This window comes from Pongo abelii, chromosome 2 (assembly GCF_028885655.2).
Source record: "Pongo abelii isolate AG06213 chromosome 2, NHGRI_mPonAbe1-v2.0_pri, whole genome shotgun sequence".
NCBI classification, from domain to species: Eukaryota; Metazoa; Chordata; class Mammalia; order Primates; family Hominidae; genus Pongo; species Pongo abelii.
Genome location: NC_085928.1, coordinates 130,515,922 through 130,538,865, shown reverse-complemented (window position 1 = coordinate 130,538,865; position 22,944 = coordinate 130,515,922). Strand labels below are relative to the sequence as shown.

The following is a 22,944-nucleotide window of genomic DNA, read 5'->3' as shown; positions in this document are numbered from 1 at the left end:
GACCGAGTTGGCTTTGGTGCCTGGCTTTTAGCAGTGTGATCTTGGGCAAGCGGCTTAAGGCCTTGGGCTTGGTTTGCATGTCTGTAAAATGGGGATAGTAATTCCAGCTTACCTCAAAACACTATGAAGTCTGAATAAGAAATTAATGGGAAGAATTTTCACAACTGGTAATTTTTATAAGAATATTAAACATCAATATTGCAAGGGTCTGGAAGGTCTTTTTTCTCTGCACACTTGTGCCCCCCAACCCTATCCCTACTCCCTCATTCCCATTGCCCTTCTTGAGTCAAGCACATTTAATTTAAGCTAAAAAATTTTGACTTCTGTTGACATAAAAATATACTTGAGGTCTAAAGGCTATTATAAAGGGAATATTTGGGATTGAGTTTAGGGACTAAATATGCATATACTGGGCATCTGAGGAAAGAAATGGGTATAAAAAGTAAAAGATGGCAGACAAAACATTTTACTAATTAGTTGGTCCAGGAGTGGTCTTTCTAACAGTAAAAGCAAACTGATATAATGTGGCCTAAGAAACTGTTTTAGAATTCAGCAGATCACAAAGTAGATGATAGGAGTGGCCTTTATTCTCACACAGACCTAGACTCAAATCCTAGCTTTACAAGTTACTCAGCCTCTCAGAGCTACAGTTTTCCTATCAGTAAAATGAGGCAATAACACCAGTATCCCAAGGTGATGAGGACTGAATAAATTGAGGTAGAAAACACTGGCGTGTAAGTGAAACTGATCGGTGCAAGGAAGCCTTACCAGGAATTTCCGTTTTTGCTTCCAGTGGCTGCCTTGGGCGTTGGTCGCCACATGGGCTTCGGTGACAGTTTTGATGAGCTCCCATTCCTCATCTGTGGGCTCTGGCTTGTGCCCGATGGACTTCTGCAGCTCTTCCCGCCGTCTCTTCTCCCGGTTCTCCTCTATCAGCTTTCTCTTGGCCAGCCTCTTGCTATCATCCAGCACCACTGGGAGGGGGAGAAAGATGAGACAAGGCACACAGATGCTCCCAAGACACACAGCAAGCTGCACTTCCTGGAGCCTCAGGGGTGGGACCACTGATGCACAGATGGCTCATTGGGTCCTTCAGGGTGGGTCACGCTGGGACATTTTCTCTCGTCACCAGCAAACTGCCATTGACTAGTCTTGTCCAACATGGTCTCTAGAGCCAAACTCCCCATGACCGGCCAGCTTTTCAAAACAAAGGCCCCAGAGAACCTAGACACTGCACACTCCAACTCCACAGAAGGTGGTTCTAAAACAGAGTGAAGCAGAGAGAGGTAAAATCCATACTACCCACAAGATCACAGAGAAATCTGTCCAGCCAGTCATCTGAATTCAGTCTCTGGGTTTCTATCCTCCCCGCTTCCCCTAAAATGGCTCTTAGTAAGGAGAACTTCAGGTTAAAGAAAAGTCATGGGAAGAAAAAAAAGAAACGTTATGGAGCAGTAAGTGGGAGGCTCGTGATCCCTTTTTTTAAAAGGAAAAAGGACCCCAACTCTTCATGGCTCCCTTAAGGGCTAATTGGAATGTGGCTGGGCCTCACCTGGGCCTCAGGGTATTCACTGTGCATTATTCTCTACCTGGTCCACCCTCAAGGGTGGTTAAAGAGTCCAGGCTTTGGAATCTAGAAAGATGGGTTTGAATTCTGATATTATCACATTCTAGCTGTGTGACCTCTGGCAAGTTCCTCAGGTTCTCTGAGCTTTCATTTCTTCCTATACAAAATGGGCTCAATAATACCCACTTCACAGAGTATCCAATGTGATAATGCATTATAAGTGCTCAGTAAATGCAGTCCTGACTTCTATCATTTGGGTGAAAGGAAAATCAGAAGGGCAGGTAACAAGAAACCTATATTTCTGTGGTTAATTTCCAAAAACAAAACCGTTTCACTAGACTTGGTAACTATCAATGGAATGGAAAGGCTCAGTTTTTACATTGCAGAGTCATAGTATTTTAGAACTGGAAGAGAACTTAGAGGTCATCTAGTCCTACTCTCTCTTTTCACAGAAAGAAGAAGAAATTGATCCAGAGAGGTCGTGACTTGCCTAAAGTCACAGAGCAAGTTAATGGCAGAGCCAAGGCAAGACCCAGGACTCCTGACTCCAGTTCTACGACATCACTGTCCTAGGGCCATTTCTTGATGAAGGTGTGACCTGGTAGGAAAAGAAAAAAAGCAGACATAGCAAGAGAAGGAGAACCAAGGTGCCTAGCTAGTCCACCATTTAAATATTCTAATTTAAAGAGAATATTAAATTCCAGATCATTTAGATTTGATTGGATTGTCAAAGTCATGTGAGCGCTTACAAATGAGGAAAATATGAATGAGCCCTGTTATGTCATTTTGGTTCAGTTACTAAAGGGAAAGGAGGAACGGTAATAATACCCTCAACCCCTTCCCAAATGCTTCCGGTGTGCCAGGGACTGTTGCATTTGATGAACATTGTCTAACTTAATCTTGAAAACAACTCTACAAGGTAGGCAATGATTTCACAGAAGGAAAATCTCGGCTTAATTCCAAAGGTCACACAGCTAGTAAGTGACAGATCTGGGACTCGAACAGAAGTTTTTCTGATTAGAAAGCCTGAGCTCTTAGAATCCCTCACAAGCAAGTAAAGGGCACTCAAAATTTATTTCCATACAGTCTAGAGTAACACTGAGTTTTTAAACCTCATAGACACTCGTATCTTAAACTTCTCAATAAAACACTGAAGTGGATATTCAATAATAAGTTTGTCATAGTGGCATATCTAAGTATTTGGCTCTAAGTCAATCATATTCACATATCCTTATCAGGCATATTGTTGGCAAGGGCTAAAGGCCTTTAAGAGATAAAGATAAAGAAAATACTCAGCCAGAGGTGGGGATTAACCCAGGATTTCCAGCCTAACACCCTAACATAACCCTCTTCCTTTTTAAAGATTCTCCCTTCCTTCTTCTTTAATGGGCAAACCAGAACATTTCACAGATTTTTTTTTTCTCAGTGAAAGAACTCTATTTCTCACATAAAATGTGAGCCATGATTATTTCTTCACCAGGAAAAATCCTCACTGTATTTTCTTTTTTCTTTCTTAATTTTTTATCTTTCTTTTTCTTTTTAATTTTTAACTAATAGTTGGAATCTCTCACTGATATGCAAAAAATTTATGCCAGTAGAAATCATTAATACTGATGCCTGGCAAAAGGGAGGCCACATATTCTGAATGACATGATTCTTATTTTTATGATTAGATTAATTAAAGTGACTGGTGTAAATCCCTCGCACAGTGTGGGGAGAAGAGACCCCAAGGGCTAATCTCGCCACCATATGCTGTAGCACTTTGAAAACTGGGTAGGACGACTTCAGCTCGGAATGTCTTTATTGCTAAAAATATAACAAACAACCAACTGCAGGATGACTCATGCAATAGCACTCAACTTTGCATTCTTCAGAAATTTCTGAACATGATGTTTTCTGCCAGCGCCCCGTCTCCAAAAATGTCCATAAAATAAATTCCTGTCTTTGCTCTTGAAAAAATATTAGGACTAGTCCCTGAGGCTCTACCCCATGTGAACACTATGTATAGAATGAGACCTTATCAAGGTAAATGGACCAGACCTCTCATTTGTAATCTCTGTCTCAAACAGAGTGTTGCTAACAACTAGGCCTGCAAATGCGATAGGGATAATTTAACCGCATTTCCTCCTCCATCATCCATACTTTGACAGTTAGGAGGTGGTATGACAGGGTAGGATGGAGCCCACCCAGCAATGGCTCCCACCTCCCTTTCAGGGCAAGCCTGGATGTGGGGAGTGAGGGGTATATGCGAAAGTAAGGTATTCCCTTCTCTGTCTTCATGGGTTCCTGCTTTCTTTTCTGCCCAGTCGATCTCCTTGAACCAAACTCTTTCCTAATCAACATTCCTTGAATACGAAGCAAATGAAGATCTACTTACAATCTGTTGCCATGCCAACATAGATGCATTTCTTAAAGCGACATTCCTGGCACTGATTTCGCGTGACTTTGTCTATGACACATTTTCCTTCATATTTACAGGAATAGGAGGGATGGAGATTTTTCTGAATGGTTCTTCTAAAGAAACCCTGTATGAAAGACAAAGACCCAAGACAACAGTTTCATATTTTCTTGAAATCAATGATTCTGGAATTTTGTCTCCATATAACTATGAGATGAATCGTTTTGGACCTTAACCTGTTTCTAGGCCTCTAGCTCCACATATTCAAATATAAGACAGTTGGCCCAGAAAGATCTAGAGAGTTCTAAATCTGAGCTGATGATGCCATAGGACTACAGAGTCAAAACCTTTTTTTTTTTTTTTGGTATTTATTCAAGGAAAAGAGGCTAGTAGGAACATCTAGTGCTTGTTTTTATTTTTTCTAAATATTGAATATATAAGTAAATTTTATTGTTCTATTTCATATAGTGACATAATTGTGTTGCTAAATTAAGCTATGAGGAGTTTTGCTACTTTATACTGGGTAATAAGAGAGCTCCAAGACCAAGAAGAAAGTGAAAAAAATGAAAAGACATGGACACTTGCAATACTTTATTAATTAAAAATCTAATAATTTAGTAATTAAACAGATGTACTAGCTGGCTTCACGGATTTAGTTAAATACTTGTTTTTGAATCTTGAGACAGCCATGATCAGCTCACTTAGCCTTTCAAACAACAGGACTCAGGAAGTAGAACACTCCAGGTTTTCTACCAAATTTTCCCCCATAGCTCATTGCATTGAGGTTTTCCTTTTATAACACTCTTTCTTTGGTATTTATAGATATACACCTACAGGTTCAATGATTCTTCCTTACTTAAGGCATGAGAGAGCACCTCTGTAGCATCTGGGGACACTATTTAGTTCTAGGTTTGGGTGACTTAGGTAATATTCTCGAGAACGTGCAATACTAGAATTTTTCTGGACATGATCCTCAAGTTGAGGCCAACTGTCATCTATATTGTAGAAGTTAATAACAGCAGTGAGCACTTATTGTGAGGGCACATTGCTAAGTGCTGTAGAAACATTCAATATCCTTCTATCTTCCCTACAACCATGTAAGGGAGGTGCTCTAAATATTTCCATGGTAGGGATTAAAAAAGTAAACCTCAGACAGGTTAAATCGCTTGCCCAAATCACATGGTAAGTACATGTGGGAACTTAAGGTAGGATGGAAACCACCCAGCAATGACCCCCACCTCCCTTGCAACCCAGGAGTGGCACTCCACATCTTACTTGCTTAACTGCTTATATGATGTATAATGAAGTAAATTTTACTGTATTACTTAAATGTTTTAGATGAACAGATTATAAACAGTCCTGTCCCAGACACTTAAAAAGTTCATTTTATCTGTTGGTAGGGTAACAAGGCAAAATGAGAGTTTTAAAATGTAAAAAAATTAAAAAAATTTTTTTTTTGAGACAGAGTCTCGCTCTGTCACCTAGACTGGAGTGCAGTGGCGCGATCTTGGCTCACTACAACCTCCACCTCCACGGTGCAAGTGATTCTCATATCTTAGCATCCAGAGTAGCTGGGATTACAGGCGTGCGCCACCACACCTGGCTAATTTTTGTATTTTTAGTAAAGACGGGGTTTTGCCAAGTTGGCCAGGCTGGTCTCGAACTCCTGGCCTTCAATGATCCGTCCTCCTTAGCCTCCCAAAGTGTTGGGATTATAGGCGTGAGCCACCACGCCTGGCTAATTTTTGTATTTTTAGTAGAGATGCGTTTTTGCATATTGGCCAGGCTGGTTTCAAACACCTGGCCTCAAGTGATCCTTCTGCCTCCGCCTCCCAAAGTGCTGGGATTACAGGCATGAGCCACTGCACCTGGTGGAAAAACAAGTTTTGACAGATGTTTTCTGCTAAGGCCTAAAGGGGGCCTCTAACTTTGCTAGATAAATGGTGGGAAATATCAGTTGACCTAGATTCCGCCTAAATTTTTATTATCCTGGTTAATGTTCTTTGGGTTTGATTATATACACATACTCTATTGCATATTCCTCCCTCAGACACAAAAGCTCTTTCTTATTATGAAAATGCCCAAGGTAGGATTTTATATTGGGCAAAGCAGAATAAAATAGAAAAACATGAGGAATAACTGAGACTAACAGACTTGATTTTGGGGCATATATGCAAATCCCTTATTATTTCCATTGTTCAAGTTCTAACAGAAAACTGTCATATTATATTTGGGTTCTGTGTTAATAAGCACTTGAGACCATTAATTTGAGTGATGTTGATATACTGTTATAAGATTCACTCAGTCACACACAGGGCAGTTGGTGGAGATGTCAGCAATGTTTTCCTGGGTGTGCAGGGTGGGCAAATCTTGCCAAAGCATGAATGTCAGAGCAAGCCATGAAAGTGAAAAACAAGTTTCCCTGCAAACCTTGCTTTTCTCTTTGCTACCCTCTGACCAAGGAGGGCAAAGGAGAACTGAAGAAACCCAGAGATTCCTGGCAAGAAGATGTATGTCAGAGACAGGGAGGAGAGGGGTAGGGTAGCACGCCTCCTTCTGGAGGAAACAATAATTTCCTAGAGGTAGAAATACCAAAGTCCAAGACATCCAGTAAGAATGCTGACGGCTTACTAGGATAGGAAGATTGTTAGTCTATCTGAAGTGGGGGAGACCCTTGTCTCCCTCATACTCTGATGCTGACTCATGTTCAGGGGTGGGGTTAGGGCAAGGAGTACATTGACCAGTAAGACCACGCTAAGCAGAGAATGAGGTGTGACACACCAGACACTCCAAAAAGTCACTCTGTTCACTTTTTATTGGGATGAATGAAATAATTTATACTTTGCTTATTTCCACGAAAGAGTTGAGATAGCTAGCTCTACTATACACTATGCCATCTTTTCTGTGGCCTATCTCTGATGACTTTTCTTGGGCACTTCATGGACCAAATCCTTTTAAAGATGTTGGCCTTTTTTTTTCTTGATTTTTTTCTTGAAATGTTGGCCTTTCTTAAGCTATAATTAAAGCATATTTTGATGTATGATAAGGAACCACTTCATTTTAAAAAGTAACAGAAATTAACTCTTGGAAGTGGACTTGAAGACATTTAAAACAGTCTACTTATTTAAAAAAAAGAGTACTTTTAGAGATGAGCTGACAAAAGAGATGCCCTGGGCAATAAATAAGGACATATATTTCATTGATGATTTGTTGGTAAGAAGAGGTCTTCCTTTTATAAATCAATATCAGACATGTTTCTTTGTATTCTGAGAAGAACTGTATCCATTTTTCAGTACTTTGAGATGATTCACTGATCAATGTGAAAAGGAGATAACTCACTCTTCTAGTTCACTATTTGGGCAGCTGTTGAAAAGCTTTCATTCTTTCTCCAAAAATAGTTTGCTGTGGGACAGTATCAACATCCTTTCTACAAAAGATGTGTAAAAACTTGGATATCACAACAGACATGACATCTCCAAAAGATTTCACTCTTCTCAGGGTGAAAATTGGCAAAAAGGATTCTCTCCATACACATTGCAAGTATGGAGTAGAAATATTTTTAAATTACAGGTTTGAATAAACAATATAGGAAACAATTAACCCTTTCATCTTTCACCACTCTTAAAAACCATGTTTCACTTGAAAAACTCGTCTGTCTTTTTCCAAGATGCTTTGTCATTATATTAAGTGATCTGCACGAGTACCCTGGGAAGGCTCTTTTCTGATTTTATGATGAAGGCAACCCTAGAAACAGGATTCTGACCTGAGACAAAGGCACAGAGTCTGAAAAAAATCTAGATTTTGCTACACAATTTCTTCTTTTAAGAAAATCTCAGCTGATCCAGGCTCCAAACATCCTGTGATCTAGGGAAAACAGGCTAGTTGATTTCTTGATCATCCTGAAGACATATGTGAGGTAGGGATATAGGTTAATAGGCTCAATTCTCTCTTTGTTTAAGTCAATCACTAATAATGTATTGTCCGCTGTAAGGCACATTCACTCTTTAGAGTCATTTTGGGGAATTAAGTATTAAAATGAATTCCATATTAAATGGAATTAAGATCTCTCTCCCAGAATTCTAAATTTCCCATTATGCACTGATTTAGAAGAACCTCAGTGTTGCAACTAAGGTAGGGAAAGCCTTATGAATTGGGACTAATTTAGAGAAAAGTCTAGCTTGAATTATTGAACTTTTGGAATGAGAGTAGGTACCTAAAGTTATGTAGTTTTATTACTCTCAAATCAAGCCAATAAAACTACTTTCAAGAGACTGTCTGCAAGTCTCTAATTAATAAATAGCCAGGACTTACTTGTAATTAGATTCATTAAATTCCCTAAGACATTATTTTCATAGATGTAATGGCAACCTTTAGCCCAGTCTTTGTTAAAGGACTACGAATTCCAGATCAAAGGGGTCTGGATAAATGAGAACATGTTACACCACATTCCAAAAAACAAGTCTTGCAACCTTAGAAATTACCCCTTTCCAATGGATGTATTATCTCAACATTTTTAGCAGCCTTCTCCTAAACGTTTCCTAATTTCACGTACAAAACATAGGGAATTTGCACGGAAAATCTTCCATTAGGGAAAAGGAAAACACCTTAATTTGAAACTGAGCTAACATGTTGATTTGGGGGCTTTAGGAGCAAGGGTAGGAACAAAGGGGGGCAGTTGGAGAAGAGGAAGAAGAGAAGAAGAGGTAAAGAGGTGGATGAGAGGAGGGAAGGTGAAATGTTTTACACATTTAATACAATTTTTGCTTTAGGGTTTACATCTTCTGATAATTTAGTTTTAAATATAAGAGGTAAAAAAGACAAGGTATTTAACAAGTAAACAATTTTAAAAGTCCTTCCCTGACTTTAAATACTTCTTTATTTATGAAACATTAGCTGAACAGACACTAAATACAGCACTGGGTCAAGCTTTTTCCTTTATGGTAGATTTCATTTTCAAGGCTGGATTGTTGGACCAAAAGATATTTTCCAGAAACCTTATCTGAATTTTGTTGATGAAGTCTTGTAAGTAGGCCAATTTAGGTTCAGTTTCAGGAAGTGAATGGACTGTTGATCACTGGTATATTCTTGTCAAGTATTTCCTGCAGATAGGACTGCACAGCACAAAATTAGCTGATGGATGACCAGAATCTACTTAGTCACTGCAGGCTGTGCAAAAAGCCAACTTGGATAATTTCAGAACATAACTGAATCTAAGTAGCCTCAAAGATATTCCCTACTGGAACCCTTGAAAATGAGCATATTCGCTCAGACTAACAGCAGAAAACAGCCTGTGGTAGAGTAAACTCTGTCTCCTCCAACACTGTAGATAAAACAAGAAGAGAAACAGTCATTTCTCGGGATGACAACATACTAAAAAGGACCTATGCTTTTTAAACCAAAGTAAGAGTTTTATTAATTTCTTTTTATTTTATTGATTCTCTTCCTGTTTTAAAAACACTTGTAGAAGTAAAGAAACCAGACATCACACTCACTTAGTTATTTATGATTTGGGAAAAAAATTCAGTTATTGAACATGTCAAAAATGAAGAGCACAACCAGACACCTGGATGATCACAGGCCATGGATGTTGGAATTTGGTTTTAATTTGAACTTAAACTTAACGTTGCATTCTGGAAGAGCACTGGGAGGGGACTGGAGCTGGGCTAAGCTCCGTGCTTGTGGACCCAGGGCAATTACCTTGCAGCCTTCACACGTGATACAGCGGTAGTGATACCCGGTGGCTTTGTCACCACACACTACACAGAGCTCGTCCTTGTCTAAGTAACTGGGGATGTACCCTGTGAAGGAAATAAAAGAAGGAATATTAAAAAATAATATGTTAACATCAAAGAGACACTATAGCTAAGGTTGCTAGGCCAGAGACAAAATTGGCTTGCCAGGAAGAGGTGACAACGGTAAAGACTTAGTGAAACCAAACAGTAAGAATTTTATACTCATAGAGTTAACACAGGCCCAGGATTTCAGAATGCCTTAGAAACGGCTCACACCTATAATCCCAGCACTTTGGGAGGCCGAGGCAGGCGGATCACCTGGGGTCAGGAGTTCAAGACCAGCCTGGCCAACATGGCAAAACCCTCTCTCTACTAAAAATACAAATAATTAGCTGGGCATGGTGGCAGACACCTGTAATCCCAGCTACTCAGGAGGCTGAGGCAAGATAATCACTTGAACCTGGGAGGCAGAGGTTACAGTGAGCTGAGATTGTGCCACTGCACTCCAGCCTGGGTGACAAGAGTGAAATTCCGCCAAAAAAAAAAAAAAAAAAAAAAGAAAGAAAGAAATAGCTGTGATCACTTGCTGTGCAGGTGGGAATGGCAGGAAGGCTGTAGAGCCAGTGACTCAGGCAGAGAGGCCAGGATTGAGCACTGTGAGTTCTAGATAACACAATCTATTTAACAAGGCTTATTTCAAAACCTGTTTTCAAAAGATTTGATCCACTTTGGAATCACAGTACCATGCAATAAATTCAGAAAACTTTATAGCTGGAAAGGTCCTGGGAGATGACGAAGCCCTTGTAAGGTGAAGAAACAGGCCTGCAGAGGTTTGGCCTTCCTCAGGGTCACACTGGAAATTACAGGCAGGACTAAAACCCCGGTCTCTTAATTTCTAGCCCTCCAGTATAATATGCTGGTCTTTTTCTAAAAATGGAGAGTTGACTTTAAGTAGAATGAATTTTGCCACCTAAAAAAGTTAGGTAAACTTGTGATATTATGATATGAAATCCAACAACAGTGGATAGTGTGAAATGACAGAGGTTTTGTTTATTAAGAGAAAAGGAAAATCCAACTATGATAACTCTCTTTTTTAGTGGACAGTGAGTTTATTAGTTTAAATTCCTTGACCCAGGAAGCTAAAAAGCACAAAAGCAGAAGCCTCCTGTTTCCCTCCTGTCTTTGCTCCTTCAGCTTCCTGTGGAGAGGATGCCCAGACACAAGATGCTGATTCAGGAGGGCAGGTTCATTCTCCCCTGTATCAATGATTTACCACTGATAAATTATGTGATACATAGAATCACACAGCTTCACATAAGACCAAACAATCAAAATGAGGCAGGACTGGTTGGGATGTGAAGAAGGAAGAGGCTGAGAAACAATCCTTTCTCCCTGTCATGGTCCTTATGAAGTTTTTTGACTCAGTTCAGTAAAGTCTTCTTTGTTCCAATAAAGATTAGCTAGGTTGAAATGACTGATGCCTTACTGTGTATTTTACCATGACATTTCATAGACCTTTTATTAAACTAGGTCACTGAAGTCTTGCTTTTCAGAAAAAAAAAAGCCATTAAGGAAACAGAATGAAATAAATCCTTTTCATAATTTCTTAGAAATTATTTTGCTCAAACTTTAATTTAGAAAAATGTTCCTTCTTGGGAGGCAGATAATTGACTTGAAAGTGAGGTTTAGTAATGTACAGGATTATATTTTTAAATATCACAGCTTTTCTTAGTTTACTTTTGCATCATGCAAACCATGATTCATCTGTTGAGTTCACTGCAAGGGTTTCAAAACTCTTGTCAGTCATTTTTAAAAAGGGAATTCTGGGAAGGATCTGGGCAGAGAAAAAAGGGAACTAGAATGCTTTGTGCTTTCATTCAGTCATTTATCTATGAACTGAGAAAACATGTATTTAGCATCTACATGTGCTTAGCATTGTTCTAGGTGCTGAAAATATAAAAATGAGTAAGACATGGTTTCTTCCTTTGGAAACTCATAAGCTGAATTCTGTTTCTGTAGCCTTGGTCATTCTTCAATGAGAAAAAGAGAGGTGAAAATGAAGGGAAGAACATGAAAAGATGCTCAACATCATTGCCGGGATATGCAAATCAAAACCACAACGAGATACCACTTTACACTCACTAGTGTGGTTTTAACAAAAATGACAGTCACAAGTGTTGGTAAGGAGGTGTGCTCATGTGCTTTTGTGGGCATATAAAGACCTACTTATAAAACACAAAGTAACTTTTAAACCACAAAGTAACTCAATTAGGAAAACAGGCACCTTCCTGGTAAAGGCAGATGGAATAGGTAAAGACAGACCCGTACTGTCAAAAATCTACATCTTGACTTCTTATACCTCGAGGTTATATACAATTAATCCAACAGAATGAAGACTTTCAAGTGCTTGGTATCAAGTACGGAATGCAGAGATAAGGGAAAAAGAGGTACAAGTCATTTCTGTCTAATCTCAGGCATGAGAACCAATTGTGATACAGTTGAACACTGTTGTACTTGTGGGACATGACTTGGGAGGGGTCAAAACAAGGTGTCCAAGAACATTAACCAGAGTTGGGAAGATGCAGGTAGTTCCCCCTCACCTCATACTCCCCCAACCTATCTCATGAGACCTGCTGGCTTTATCTTTTGGTACTGGCAGCTGGACACTGAAGATTTATTCCTACCTGTAGTTCAACAATTTATGTAGATGGTGTTTAAGGTTCTTGTGGAATCCAACAATCATTCAATCAGTGACTGGAATGGACTCCTTTCATTTACTGACTGCTAGGCTGAGAGGTGGTGTGCTTTACTCTCTTATTTCTCCTAGATTATCTTCTTCATGGGTGGAGGTGATTAAATGTCTTTAGTTAAATCATCAAACCTTCTACAGAAACATCTACTTAAGTTGGTAGCAGCTGCTTACATGATCATACTAGTGCACCCCACCCCTTGCTTTCTTTTCTTTAATGTATTAACTCTGAACCATCTTATTTATCCAAAACAGTCACCACAGGCAATGATACATCAATCATTATGCCTAAGTCCATTATTCTTCATTAAATAACTTCCATCAGGGAATAACGTCCCACACACAGTGACTAGGTAGGTGAGGATTCTCTTAAAGTTACTGAACATGATTGACAACATTACATACTAACCAGTTCTCCTAGAGAACTTAACCATTTCTTGCTGTTGTATTTCCTGTTGTATTTAAGTGTCTCCATCATTTTCCTTTGTCATACTCACCAAATGAGTTACACAATGGTCAATATGCCAAACTAAGGAAAATGCACAGGTATTATTAGTTTTGTTGCCAAGAGTGGACACTAATGAGTGTCATAATGTCAGTGTTGGGTTCTGCCTAGAAACAAATACTACAGACACAATCCTGGAAGCTACAAATGTTCATCTCAGGAACTGCATCTGCTAGTTGTCCCAGGTGACTGCTAAAGAAGCCTGGTCAATAACCCTCCAGAAAAAATTAAGGTCCATGACAATATATGATAGTTCAAAAATGATATATTTCCCCCAGCTCTTGTCTGCTTAGATGTATTATTTTTCAGATTAATATATTATGCTGCCACTTTATCAAGCATATTTTTATGAAAGCAAACTCCATCTGTTTGTTCAACAAAGGACTTGAGATTTTTTCAGTTGACATTTGGCAATGTCTGGTTAATTGCTACGTATTATCTTGCATATCTTACAGTTAATGCTATTTAAAAAATATTCTCTGAGGGACTTGTCAAGTAGAAGGGGAAAGTTTTGTACATTTGCACTACAAAGCATGCAACAGGTAGTAAGCTTGGCTTCTTGGTTGAAAACAGATTCAATGCTTTCTTCCCTATGGGCAAGATCAGAAGGCTGGCTAGTTTAATTCTTTTGAGTGAATTATAACAGCATCTCGGGTCCTAGGAGGAGAAACACTGGTTCCTCTTGTCACCTTGGCAGATACATGGCCCTTAGGGAATAGAATATAAAGCAGATTAATCTTGAAGGTAGATCTAAAATATAAGGTGCTGCCTAGGAGAGCAGATGTAGCAGCAAGTGAGAAGGGCTGAGTTCAGAGATCTTTTCCAAACTGGCAAATCTTACCATCTGTATAAGACCACTTGCCTAGCAGAACCAGTCCTGGCATCTTAAGGGAGGGGCTGTGATTTGTGGTAGTGGGAAATACTTTGGGTAGCTCAGAGAAGTGAAGAAGTTCCATGCTGCTGATTCCTCTTGTGGAGCTATCAACTCAGAGCCAGTAAGTATCTGATCTTGGGACGGGATAGAGGATGAGACTATATTTTGTCACCCTTCAGGAAGCTAAGTCACTAGCATGCTTAGTCACTCTTCTGATTTTATACTGAACCTCCTCAGTTCATCCTGCAGCTCAGACCTGATGATTTCAGCTTGTTTTCCCCACCAGCACCTTCCCTATGTCATTTCTTTACATACCTAAAAACCTTGAAAAGCTTATCCTTTAGCCTTTCCCCAACATACGAATCCTGATTCCTTTTATATTTAGTTCTTGGCATTAGGCACCAAGCTTTATATCATGTTAATCTTTAACCCTGTGATAGACACTATATTAAATTAAACCATGCATTCATCCATTTGTTTATTTAACAGCATGTATGGGTGTAGTGTGTGGAAGACACTTGGTACAAACTTGAAACAGCATTAACTTTGGAGGCCTTCATCCATTGCCCTCTGCAAATTATTAGCAGAGCTGCCCCAGGGGCTCCCACTTCACACAATTCACAGTCTTTCCTCAGAACATCCACTGTTTTCCCACCCTGTCTACCCCTGCTTGGAATCTTGGAGTCTCTTTCTTTACACTTTGCCCTCTGGCTGGCTGGGCCCTGGTGTTGGGGGACAGCACACAATGGCTTGCCAGGCTTTGAAGACTGAAGCACTGGTGGGCAGAGGAGGGGCGAGCAGGAGGACCAAGTAGAGGTGTCAATCTAGAAAAGGGGATGAGGATATGATGCCAAAGGACCCTGGATTCTCATTGGAGGCTTTACTGCAGAAAAAGGGACAACATGAGTTTTGGATCATTTCTTCTGATTCAAGAATTCCTGAAACTAAAACATATTTTTAAATTACAATTTTTTTTAACTTTTGTTTTTTGAGACAGGGACTCACTCTGTCACCCGGACTGGAGTGCAGTGGCATGACCATGGCTCACTGGAGCCTTGAACTCCTGGGCCCAAGCAATCCTCCCAGCTCAGCTTCCTGAGTAGCTGGGACTACAGGTGCACGGCCACCACACCTGGCTAATTTTTAAGTTGTTTCATAGAGATGGGGTCTTGCTATGTTTCCCAGGCTGGTCTTGAGCTCCTGGGTTCAAACCATCCTCCCGTCTTGGCCTCCCAGAGTGTTGGGACTACAGGCGTGAGCCACAGTGCCCAGCCTATTTTTTAATTTTTAGGGCCAGGTTTGGGCATAGTATAGTTGTAATGTATAAGAAGAACCTAGTGAAATGTTCCTTTTGCCGTCCCTGTACATTCAGATCCTTAATAGCTGACATAACCTTTCAATCTACAATTAGAGGGAAAACACTTGAAGATGCAAATCACTAAGAAAGGGAATACGTTGATATAATGCGTTTGAGTTGGAATATTAATCAAAAGGGCACACATTCTGGCAGTCTACAACATTTGGCTTACAGAATGTTTTTAAAAATCTTAGCCAGTTTTTAAAACCAGGAAATTTCATAAAACATACAGAATTCTTGCTTCATTTGAAAAACAGGAGGAACTGGCAATACTGAACCCAAATTCTCACAGTGTAACGATCAACTGAACTAGAAAGGTAGCCCTACCTCCCAAGAAACAGACATCCTTTTTAGCGCTCCACAGTCAGAACCTCTCCGGATTGTGTGCATCAGTTGCTATTTATTTTTGTTCTTGCATTATGCCTTTTCAGAAATAAAGAAATATTTCACATAATTCTTTATCAAGAGTGGAAAAACAAAAGTAGTTTGAGAAAAATGATAACTTTTTTTTTTTTGGGACAAGTTTCACTCTTGTTGACCAGGCTGGAGTGCAATGGCACGATCTAGGCTCGCTGCAGCTTCCACCTCCTGGGTTCAAGTGATTCTCCTGCCTCAGCCTCCTGAGTCGCTGGGATTACAGGTGCCTGCCACCACGCCCAGCTATTATTTGTTATTTTTAGTGGAGACAAGGTTTCACCATGTTGGCCAGGCTGGTCTCGAAATCCTGACCTCAGGTAGTCTACCAGTCTTGGCCTCCCAAGGTGCTGGGATTATAGGCGTGAGCCACTGCTCCCGGCCCGAGAACATATTTCTTCATAGAAGTGAGAAATATTCTTATCATATATTATGTAAGCATTATGTGTCTTTGTTGAAAAATTTAAATTAAGCAGCCATTGTAAGACAGCTCTTCCTCTCTCTCTCTCTCGCATAACTTGGAGGCATTGGAGTTGTAGAACCCTGGTATTGATGAAATCATTTCCTGTTTTAAAAGAGGGCATGAATTAGAAAGCAGGAAGGCAAAGTCATCAGAAGATTAGGGGAGGGAGCAGAAACAGTCACTAGAGATGGGTGATAGTTGCCTCTGATTTTGCTGTGAGAAGCAATTTATAGCTTTGGGCTCATGCAGAAGCACTCACAGTTATGTCATATCCTGAATCCTTGAGAAAAACAATTGTCATTTCTTTACCTGAAAATCCATTCAGAATGGGATTCAAGGTTATAGCTCTAAAAATGTGGGCTATCAGCCCTTCAGCCTTATGTTACATAAACATACATAAAAGGGAAGGAGCTGTTGCATTTGTCATCAGAACACCATCACTGTCGTTATGAGCTGTACTGCTCTCCCTGCAGGTGTATCCTGCAGTCACATGGATGTGCGCTTTAGGGAGTGCAAAATAAAGAAGGTTGATGCTTTCGTGGTGCTTATGATCTGGATAGATTTGACATAAATAAGCAAACATGATGAGGAGAACCCAAATCCCAACAATGGAAATGAGCTATGACATATATGTATGTGTTATGTTGCACGTATATATGGTTATGTAGGTTCAGGTGTACTCCATTTTGACAGAAGTCAATATATGAACATTTAAATATGATATTTGGAAATGGAGGAGGGATTTTAACATTATAAAAAATTCTTTATGAAAGATCCTTTACTTCAGATATTCTCCAAGTAGTAAGTTCTTCACCATTAATGCAGTGGTCCTCAAGTGGGGGTGATTTTGCCTCCCAGGGGACATTTGGCAAAGTCTGGATACATTTTTGGTTGCCACAGCTGCTCTGTGTGTGTGTGTGTGTGTGTTTGCTACTGGTGTCCAGTGGGAAGAGGGACCAGGAATGATGCTAAACATCCTACAATGCACAGGACAACCATCACAACAAAGAATTACGTGGCCCCAATGTCAACAGTGCCAAGGTTAAGAAACCCTAGTCTAATATACTTTATATATAATATAGTACTTTTCAAAGGTGATTTACACAAGTGATTCAGAGCTATTGTATAAAACAAAGGATATCTGCCTTTGAGGGCAGGGCTGGTTGGGAGCGGGGGTGATGAGAGAATGTGTTGCTGGGTAATAGAAGAGGCTGGTGGGCTGTGAGCTGAGTTGGTGACATAAAGCGATGCAGGCTGACAGTGGCAAGGTGGCCCACCAGGGTGTGGCTGGCAGTGGGTGACAGCTGGAAGAAAGCATACTGGTTCAGGGATGGAGACTAGGGTGACAGAGAGAGGAACCCATGGGGAGACTGGCCAAGGTTTCTGGAACAGAGGGTGTGGGTAAAAGCACAAAGCCAGAATCAAAATTGAACTCTTGAGGGCAGGGAAAAGTTGGTGGAATTTGTGGTAATGGAAAAGGGCCCAAAACCTTGAGACGGAGCCCTGTGGTGGTGCAGAGTATGGGGAAGAACTGCCCGAGTGGCCGGAAGCAGAAGGCTTTAAGCAAGACAGGGTGAACCTGGAGGGAAGAAAGGCAGGAAAACATGGCGGGAGCTATCTGCAGATAAGGAAAGCAGGTGTGTGGGGTGACAGCTCAAAAGCACATTCTAGGAGTCTCTGAGAGAGCTGAGGAAATTCTCTATAACAGCTGGTACCGAGGGAGCTGATGAGAGGGAAGTACCAAGGACAGCGCACGGGAAGGTCAGCATTCCCAACGCTCTGGAAACAGGAAGAATACAGATAACCAAGTGGGCACTGGTGAAGCCAAGGACCCATAAGATGATGGGATCATAAAAGCTGGACCAGAGTGGGTGGTAGGGTGGGAAGCAGCTTGACTTCAGGCTGAATGCACTTGAGTGCTGAGAAAAAAGTGTTGTGCTTGACTATGAAAAAGTATTCATGGAGGCATGTGAGGTAGTGGATATGAACTCCATATGCAGAAAGTCAGCAGTCTCACCATTCCTCTGTAAGCCTGCCAGGTGTCTGAATCCATTTGCTCATGCTTTGGACTCCTACTGTTAGCTTTCATTGTGAGTAAGGGCAATGCATGCTCTGGATGAGGTTAGGGCATTCAGTGAAATCTCTGAAGGACATGTCTTTGATGAGACAGTTAATTCTCAGGAAAGAAAAGGAAAGAGTCAGCTCATGCTTTTGTCTGCACTGGGACTTGGTTTGGAAACGATTATTGCTCCTTACTTTGCTTTCATTTCTGGGTGCCAAGAGGCACTTTCATTTAATCTTTTGTACAGTGAATGTGTTCTGTATTTTTAAAAGTTGTGGTATTGTTTTCTGGAGTGGTATTTTCTCTGAACAGCATATGAGTGGCAGTACCTAATTTAAAATCCTAACTTTCCATCAGCATCCTTAAATTACATACACATTGTTGAAAAATCTATGATTGCATTAACCACTTAACTATTACATTTAAAAGAGATTATTTATTTAGTACTCAACAGTTCACTGGGTGGACTGATCACATCTGTGTTTAAATTAAAAAATTCAAGTAGAAGGGAAGAGTAAGGATGGGAGAGAGAGGGAGAGAAAGAGAAGATAGAGGAAGAAAGAGATGGAGGGAGAGTAGGAGAGAGAGACAGAGGGAGAGGAAGAAGGAAAGGAAGGGAAAGATTGAGAAAGAAACATTCCCCAATTTGCCACTTAATTTTCATTTCAAATGCCTGTGTAATTGTTCACCTGGAGTCAACAGAGCTACAGAACACACACACACACACACACACACACACACACACACACACACAAAGACAGAATTCTATGTCCAAGTCAGAGGGACAATGAAAGCAGATTCAGAAAGCACAGTCCTGTGTGGAGTTTCTGCTTCAGTTATTAATTTTTCTTCCTGCACAGCTAAAAATATGGTTGTAGAGCAACAACATATACAATCAGAGCCAAAACTGAATAGGACAACCCTCCCCCACCCCCACCCCCACCCCCATCTCCTTGATCCTGGCTTAAAACCAGGAAATTCTTATTCTCTTGGACATGATAAGCAACTCTGGCAACTTTTCGAACGTTCAATTCCTATCAAGTAAGATGGCATGTAGAAGGTCAAGCAAAGAATCCCGTGGAGGAGAGTCGCCCAGGGCAGACTCCTAGGAAGGATTCTGTTTCAACAGACCCGGCTGGCCCAGACTAAATCGAGAGGTTGACCTGCAAAGCTGCCTTCAGAGCAGCCAGATGCAGATGCAGGCTGTTGGGGAACTTCGGAACGTAATTAGTATTTGTGATGGAAACAGCCAGCACTTCCACCCACAAAAGGATTTTTTTTTTTTTTTTAAAGAAAGAAAAGAAGAGAAAAAAAAATCAACTTTTTACTTTGCTGAAACCTCAGCCACAGAGGAGAAAGCACAACAAATAACCTGGCTGCCAATTCTCCTCCATCTGATTCCAAACTTATTCCCTCCTTCTCCTGAATTTGCGGGGGCCAGAAGTGTGCAGCCAGCACTGGCCCCGTGAGGACTTAGCATAGCATTTTACAGCTATGTCACTAGAATTACAGTAAATATCATATCTTCTGAGTGAATGATAGGGTTCTTTTCATTTGTCCCTAACTTTTGAAAATTAAAAATTTGTTTATTCATAATCCATATGAAAAATAAGACAGACATTACATTCTGCATTTCAGCCCTCCTCAATGTGAAAATTACATCGGTTTTCCCCTCCTCAATTCTTGAAGCTTTATTTTAAATGTGATTCAATGAACTGACATCTGACTCTTCCTTAGTTCATGTTCTTAATGTTTCCAGAACTTGACAACTTATTCTGTCGGCTATGAATGCAAAAAAAACTTTGTAGAAAAACAATCCAAGGAAAACTAAAAGTTATTCTAAAGTCTACCAATTAAGATAACCATTCTTAACATTGGGTAGTGTAGCCTTCCTTTATTTCACCAGTTTGTACCTATAATTTTTTTATAAGATTGTAATTTTTTTTTACAAGATTCTCTGTATATTAGAAAATAAAGGCTAGGAAATAAGCCATCCTTAAAAAAATAAAGAAAAAGTTAACACAGCTGCAGTATTGGAGTTTATAAAGCTGTAATGACAGCAATGAACACAGATGAAGCAATTATGAACTTTTATCTATTGTGAATAGATAAAAATCCAATTGGAAAATGAGGCCTACCCCACTGAACACCTGTTTATAGTCTTAATTTTGCCTTAATGAGACACTACTGATGTCTTTCAACACAACAAAAATCAATAGTGGATCAATATGGATAAACATGTTGGGTACAACCTTTTGTCCTAAGAGACAGTTAACAGCTGGGTTTAGTTTTACTGGGATTTACTTGAAGACTTGTAAAAGTAAATAATGGTGCATTTAAGAATATTTGCCTGTTTTGATTTAGTGAGTTTGGCAGGTGGCGGTGGCCTTTCAATGACATATGGCTTTGAAATTACATCAATATATGCATACAGTGTGTCTTTTCCTTTAGTTCATGCATCAAATTAATTAATAAAGAATCCCTGGTTTAACATTTTATAAGCAAATATTCCCCAGTGTTGGTTGAAAAAATACAGTGAAAAGATAAGAGAGAAAAGAGCCTGAAATGTTCTGCAGGAATTTTTAAGAATAGCAGAATGAGCACATAGATTGACAGGTACCAATATTTTCTTACAACACTACAAAAGACATATCCAAGTATGTTTAATGAGGCAATGTTAATTTCTTCTTTTCAAAGTTAAATTACTTATACTACTAAATGAAATAGCACATGTTCAATCTACCTCAAATGTTTCAATTAGGGGACTTACCCTGTGTATCCCTTGTAATAAATGAGATGCTGATGACCTTCAAAAGGATGCAAAACTCTATATTTATAAATAAAAATCAAGATGAGCAACTCTAAATATATTTTATGCTGTAATCCCCTTAATATTTCATGATTGGAAGTTATAGAATAACATTATATATAGTAAAAATTACAGATTCTAGTTTGTGTTTTTATAAAATTTTGTTCATTTGTTTTCATGACAGACTACTTTCAATTATAGAGTCACATTAAGAAAAGCAAATGATAAATTTTATAGAAACCACAACTAAATAAACCACATTATGTTTTAAGATTAATTTAACAGAGAAATTTACCTTTGAGGATCAAAGGGCATCATGTTTTTGTAAATTATAGAAACTTGTAAATTTGGTTCTCTATGCAATATCCTATAGATTATATACAAAAACATGAGATTCTGGCATATCTGCACTAGCATTTACACTATTTTCAAAAGCATTCCTATCTGGCAGTTGCTACTAAATGTTCTACCTGTTTGCCTCCCTTATTTTATTTTTCAGTATCTTATTTTTCAGTAATACATGAAATGTTCTATTGACAGAAATTTAAATAGCATTATAAAGCCACAGTGTCTATTAAGATAAATGGATATTGTGCTGGTTTTAATATTGGCTATTTTGAAGGGTGTTTCACTTGCTTTCATAAAGAGGATTCACTTGATATGATTACAGATATGTTCAACTTTAGGGACAAAATAGCGAGGTAAAGTTTCTCAGTTTTTGAGTTTTACATTCCTACAGTTTGACATGGTTACAAATAGATTCTTTACTGTTTACATGGATAAGTAAATACATTAAAATGAACATTTACAGATCCTAGCAAATCAACATTATTATAGTACTGTTAAAGAAATTACTAAATCACTAAATATTTTACTAGTTAACTAGTTAACTAAAATAAACTTTCAAAATGAAGTGCCAAGAAAAAGTCAAATGAGTTTTTAATCTGAACCTGAACTAGAGAGAATTATCCCACTTCAAACACCACGACACCTACCCGCCAAAAGGAAACCTTTCACATATTTTCTTTTGCAAAGAAGCCAACAACAGTCACTTTGGGCAATATATATACACACATGCAAAATAGAGAAAGGCAACTCACTCCAGCCTTCACAGATGAAGAAAAAAAGTGCTTGGAAATCTTGATGTTCACAGAGTCCTTCAATCACCTAGCAACCCCTCTTACTGCCGTTTTTAATTTCAAATATTTAGCGTTCAAATTCAAAGATTTGACGAAACTGATGTAAACTGTAACTTTAAAATGAAACGAAAACAAACAGTGAAACTTTGAACAAATTTAAGCAAAATGGTCCCTACCTTTTTTTTGAGAATACGATGGCGACTGCACTTGAGAAAAAGTAGGCTTTTCTTCAGTGAAATATTCAGGTTGGCTGTATTGATTCAGGGCCATGTCCAAGTCAGAGTCCTTGCTTTTAAACATGTTTCCAGGGTAACTACAGGTATAAGGCTGATTCACTGCCCAGGCCTGTTCCATATATATGTTGTTACTGGGCACAGCCTGAGCATCGCAACCACTGTAACCCGGACTATCTTCAAAATAAGCGTAATAATCAGTGGACTGCATGTAGCAATTGCTGCCGGCAGCTGGGTGCACTTCATATATTTCTTGCATACAGTAGTTCATTTTGTTTCCCTGGTTCAGTTTCTAGTTTACATATACACACACTCTACGCATGCATTCTCCAGCCCCATACAGCCTGAGAGCTGGGCATATACGCAGAGAAGCATACATACATACACATGAAACGCGAAGGGAAAATGAATAAACACCACCACCAACACAGCAACCCAGCCTGCTTTACTTTGTAATAGCACCTGATGTGCTAAAATCCTATTTAGACCGAGGTGTCTTTTGAGCTCTTCTGCCATCCAAACATATTGGAAAGCAGATTTATGACTATCAAAGGTCTTAAGCTGTGCATGCAGCTAGTTAATTCCTGGGGAAGATGGCAGGCAGGTAGGAATGACCTCCACCCCGATAGGGAAGCGACAGCG

General features: G+C 39.5%; 1 protein-coding gene and 1 long non-coding RNA gene across 20 annotated transcripts in view; one reads left to right on the top strand and one right to left on the bottom strand.

Moving 5' to 3' along the window:
• The window catches only part of THRB (thyroid hormone receptor beta), a 371,566-nt gene that overhangs the window by 24,521 nt on the left and 324,101 nt on the right, over positions 1–22,944 (bottom strand). For 18 of the 19 annotated variants that reach the window (XM_024244895.3, XM_063722162.1, XM_024244892.3 and 15 more), the window contains 3 exons: positions 9,663–9,763; positions 3,945–4,092; positions 769–974 (listed from right to left, as the gene is read on the bottom strand). In XM_024244895.3, the coding sequence (XP_024100663.1) occupies positions 769–974; positions 3,945–4,092; positions 9,663–9,763 (455 nt within the window). Of the gene's footprint in view, positions 1–768; positions 975–3,944; positions 4,093–9,662; positions 9,764–22,245; positions 22,574–22,944 lie in introns of those variants that run through there. The other variant, XM_063722166.1, reaches the window with a different exon arrangement.
• Positions 1–22,944, top strand: part of LOC103890229 (uncharacterized) — a 123,349-nt gene that overhangs the window by 81,822 nt on the left and 18,583 nt on the right. The window lies entirely within an intron of this gene.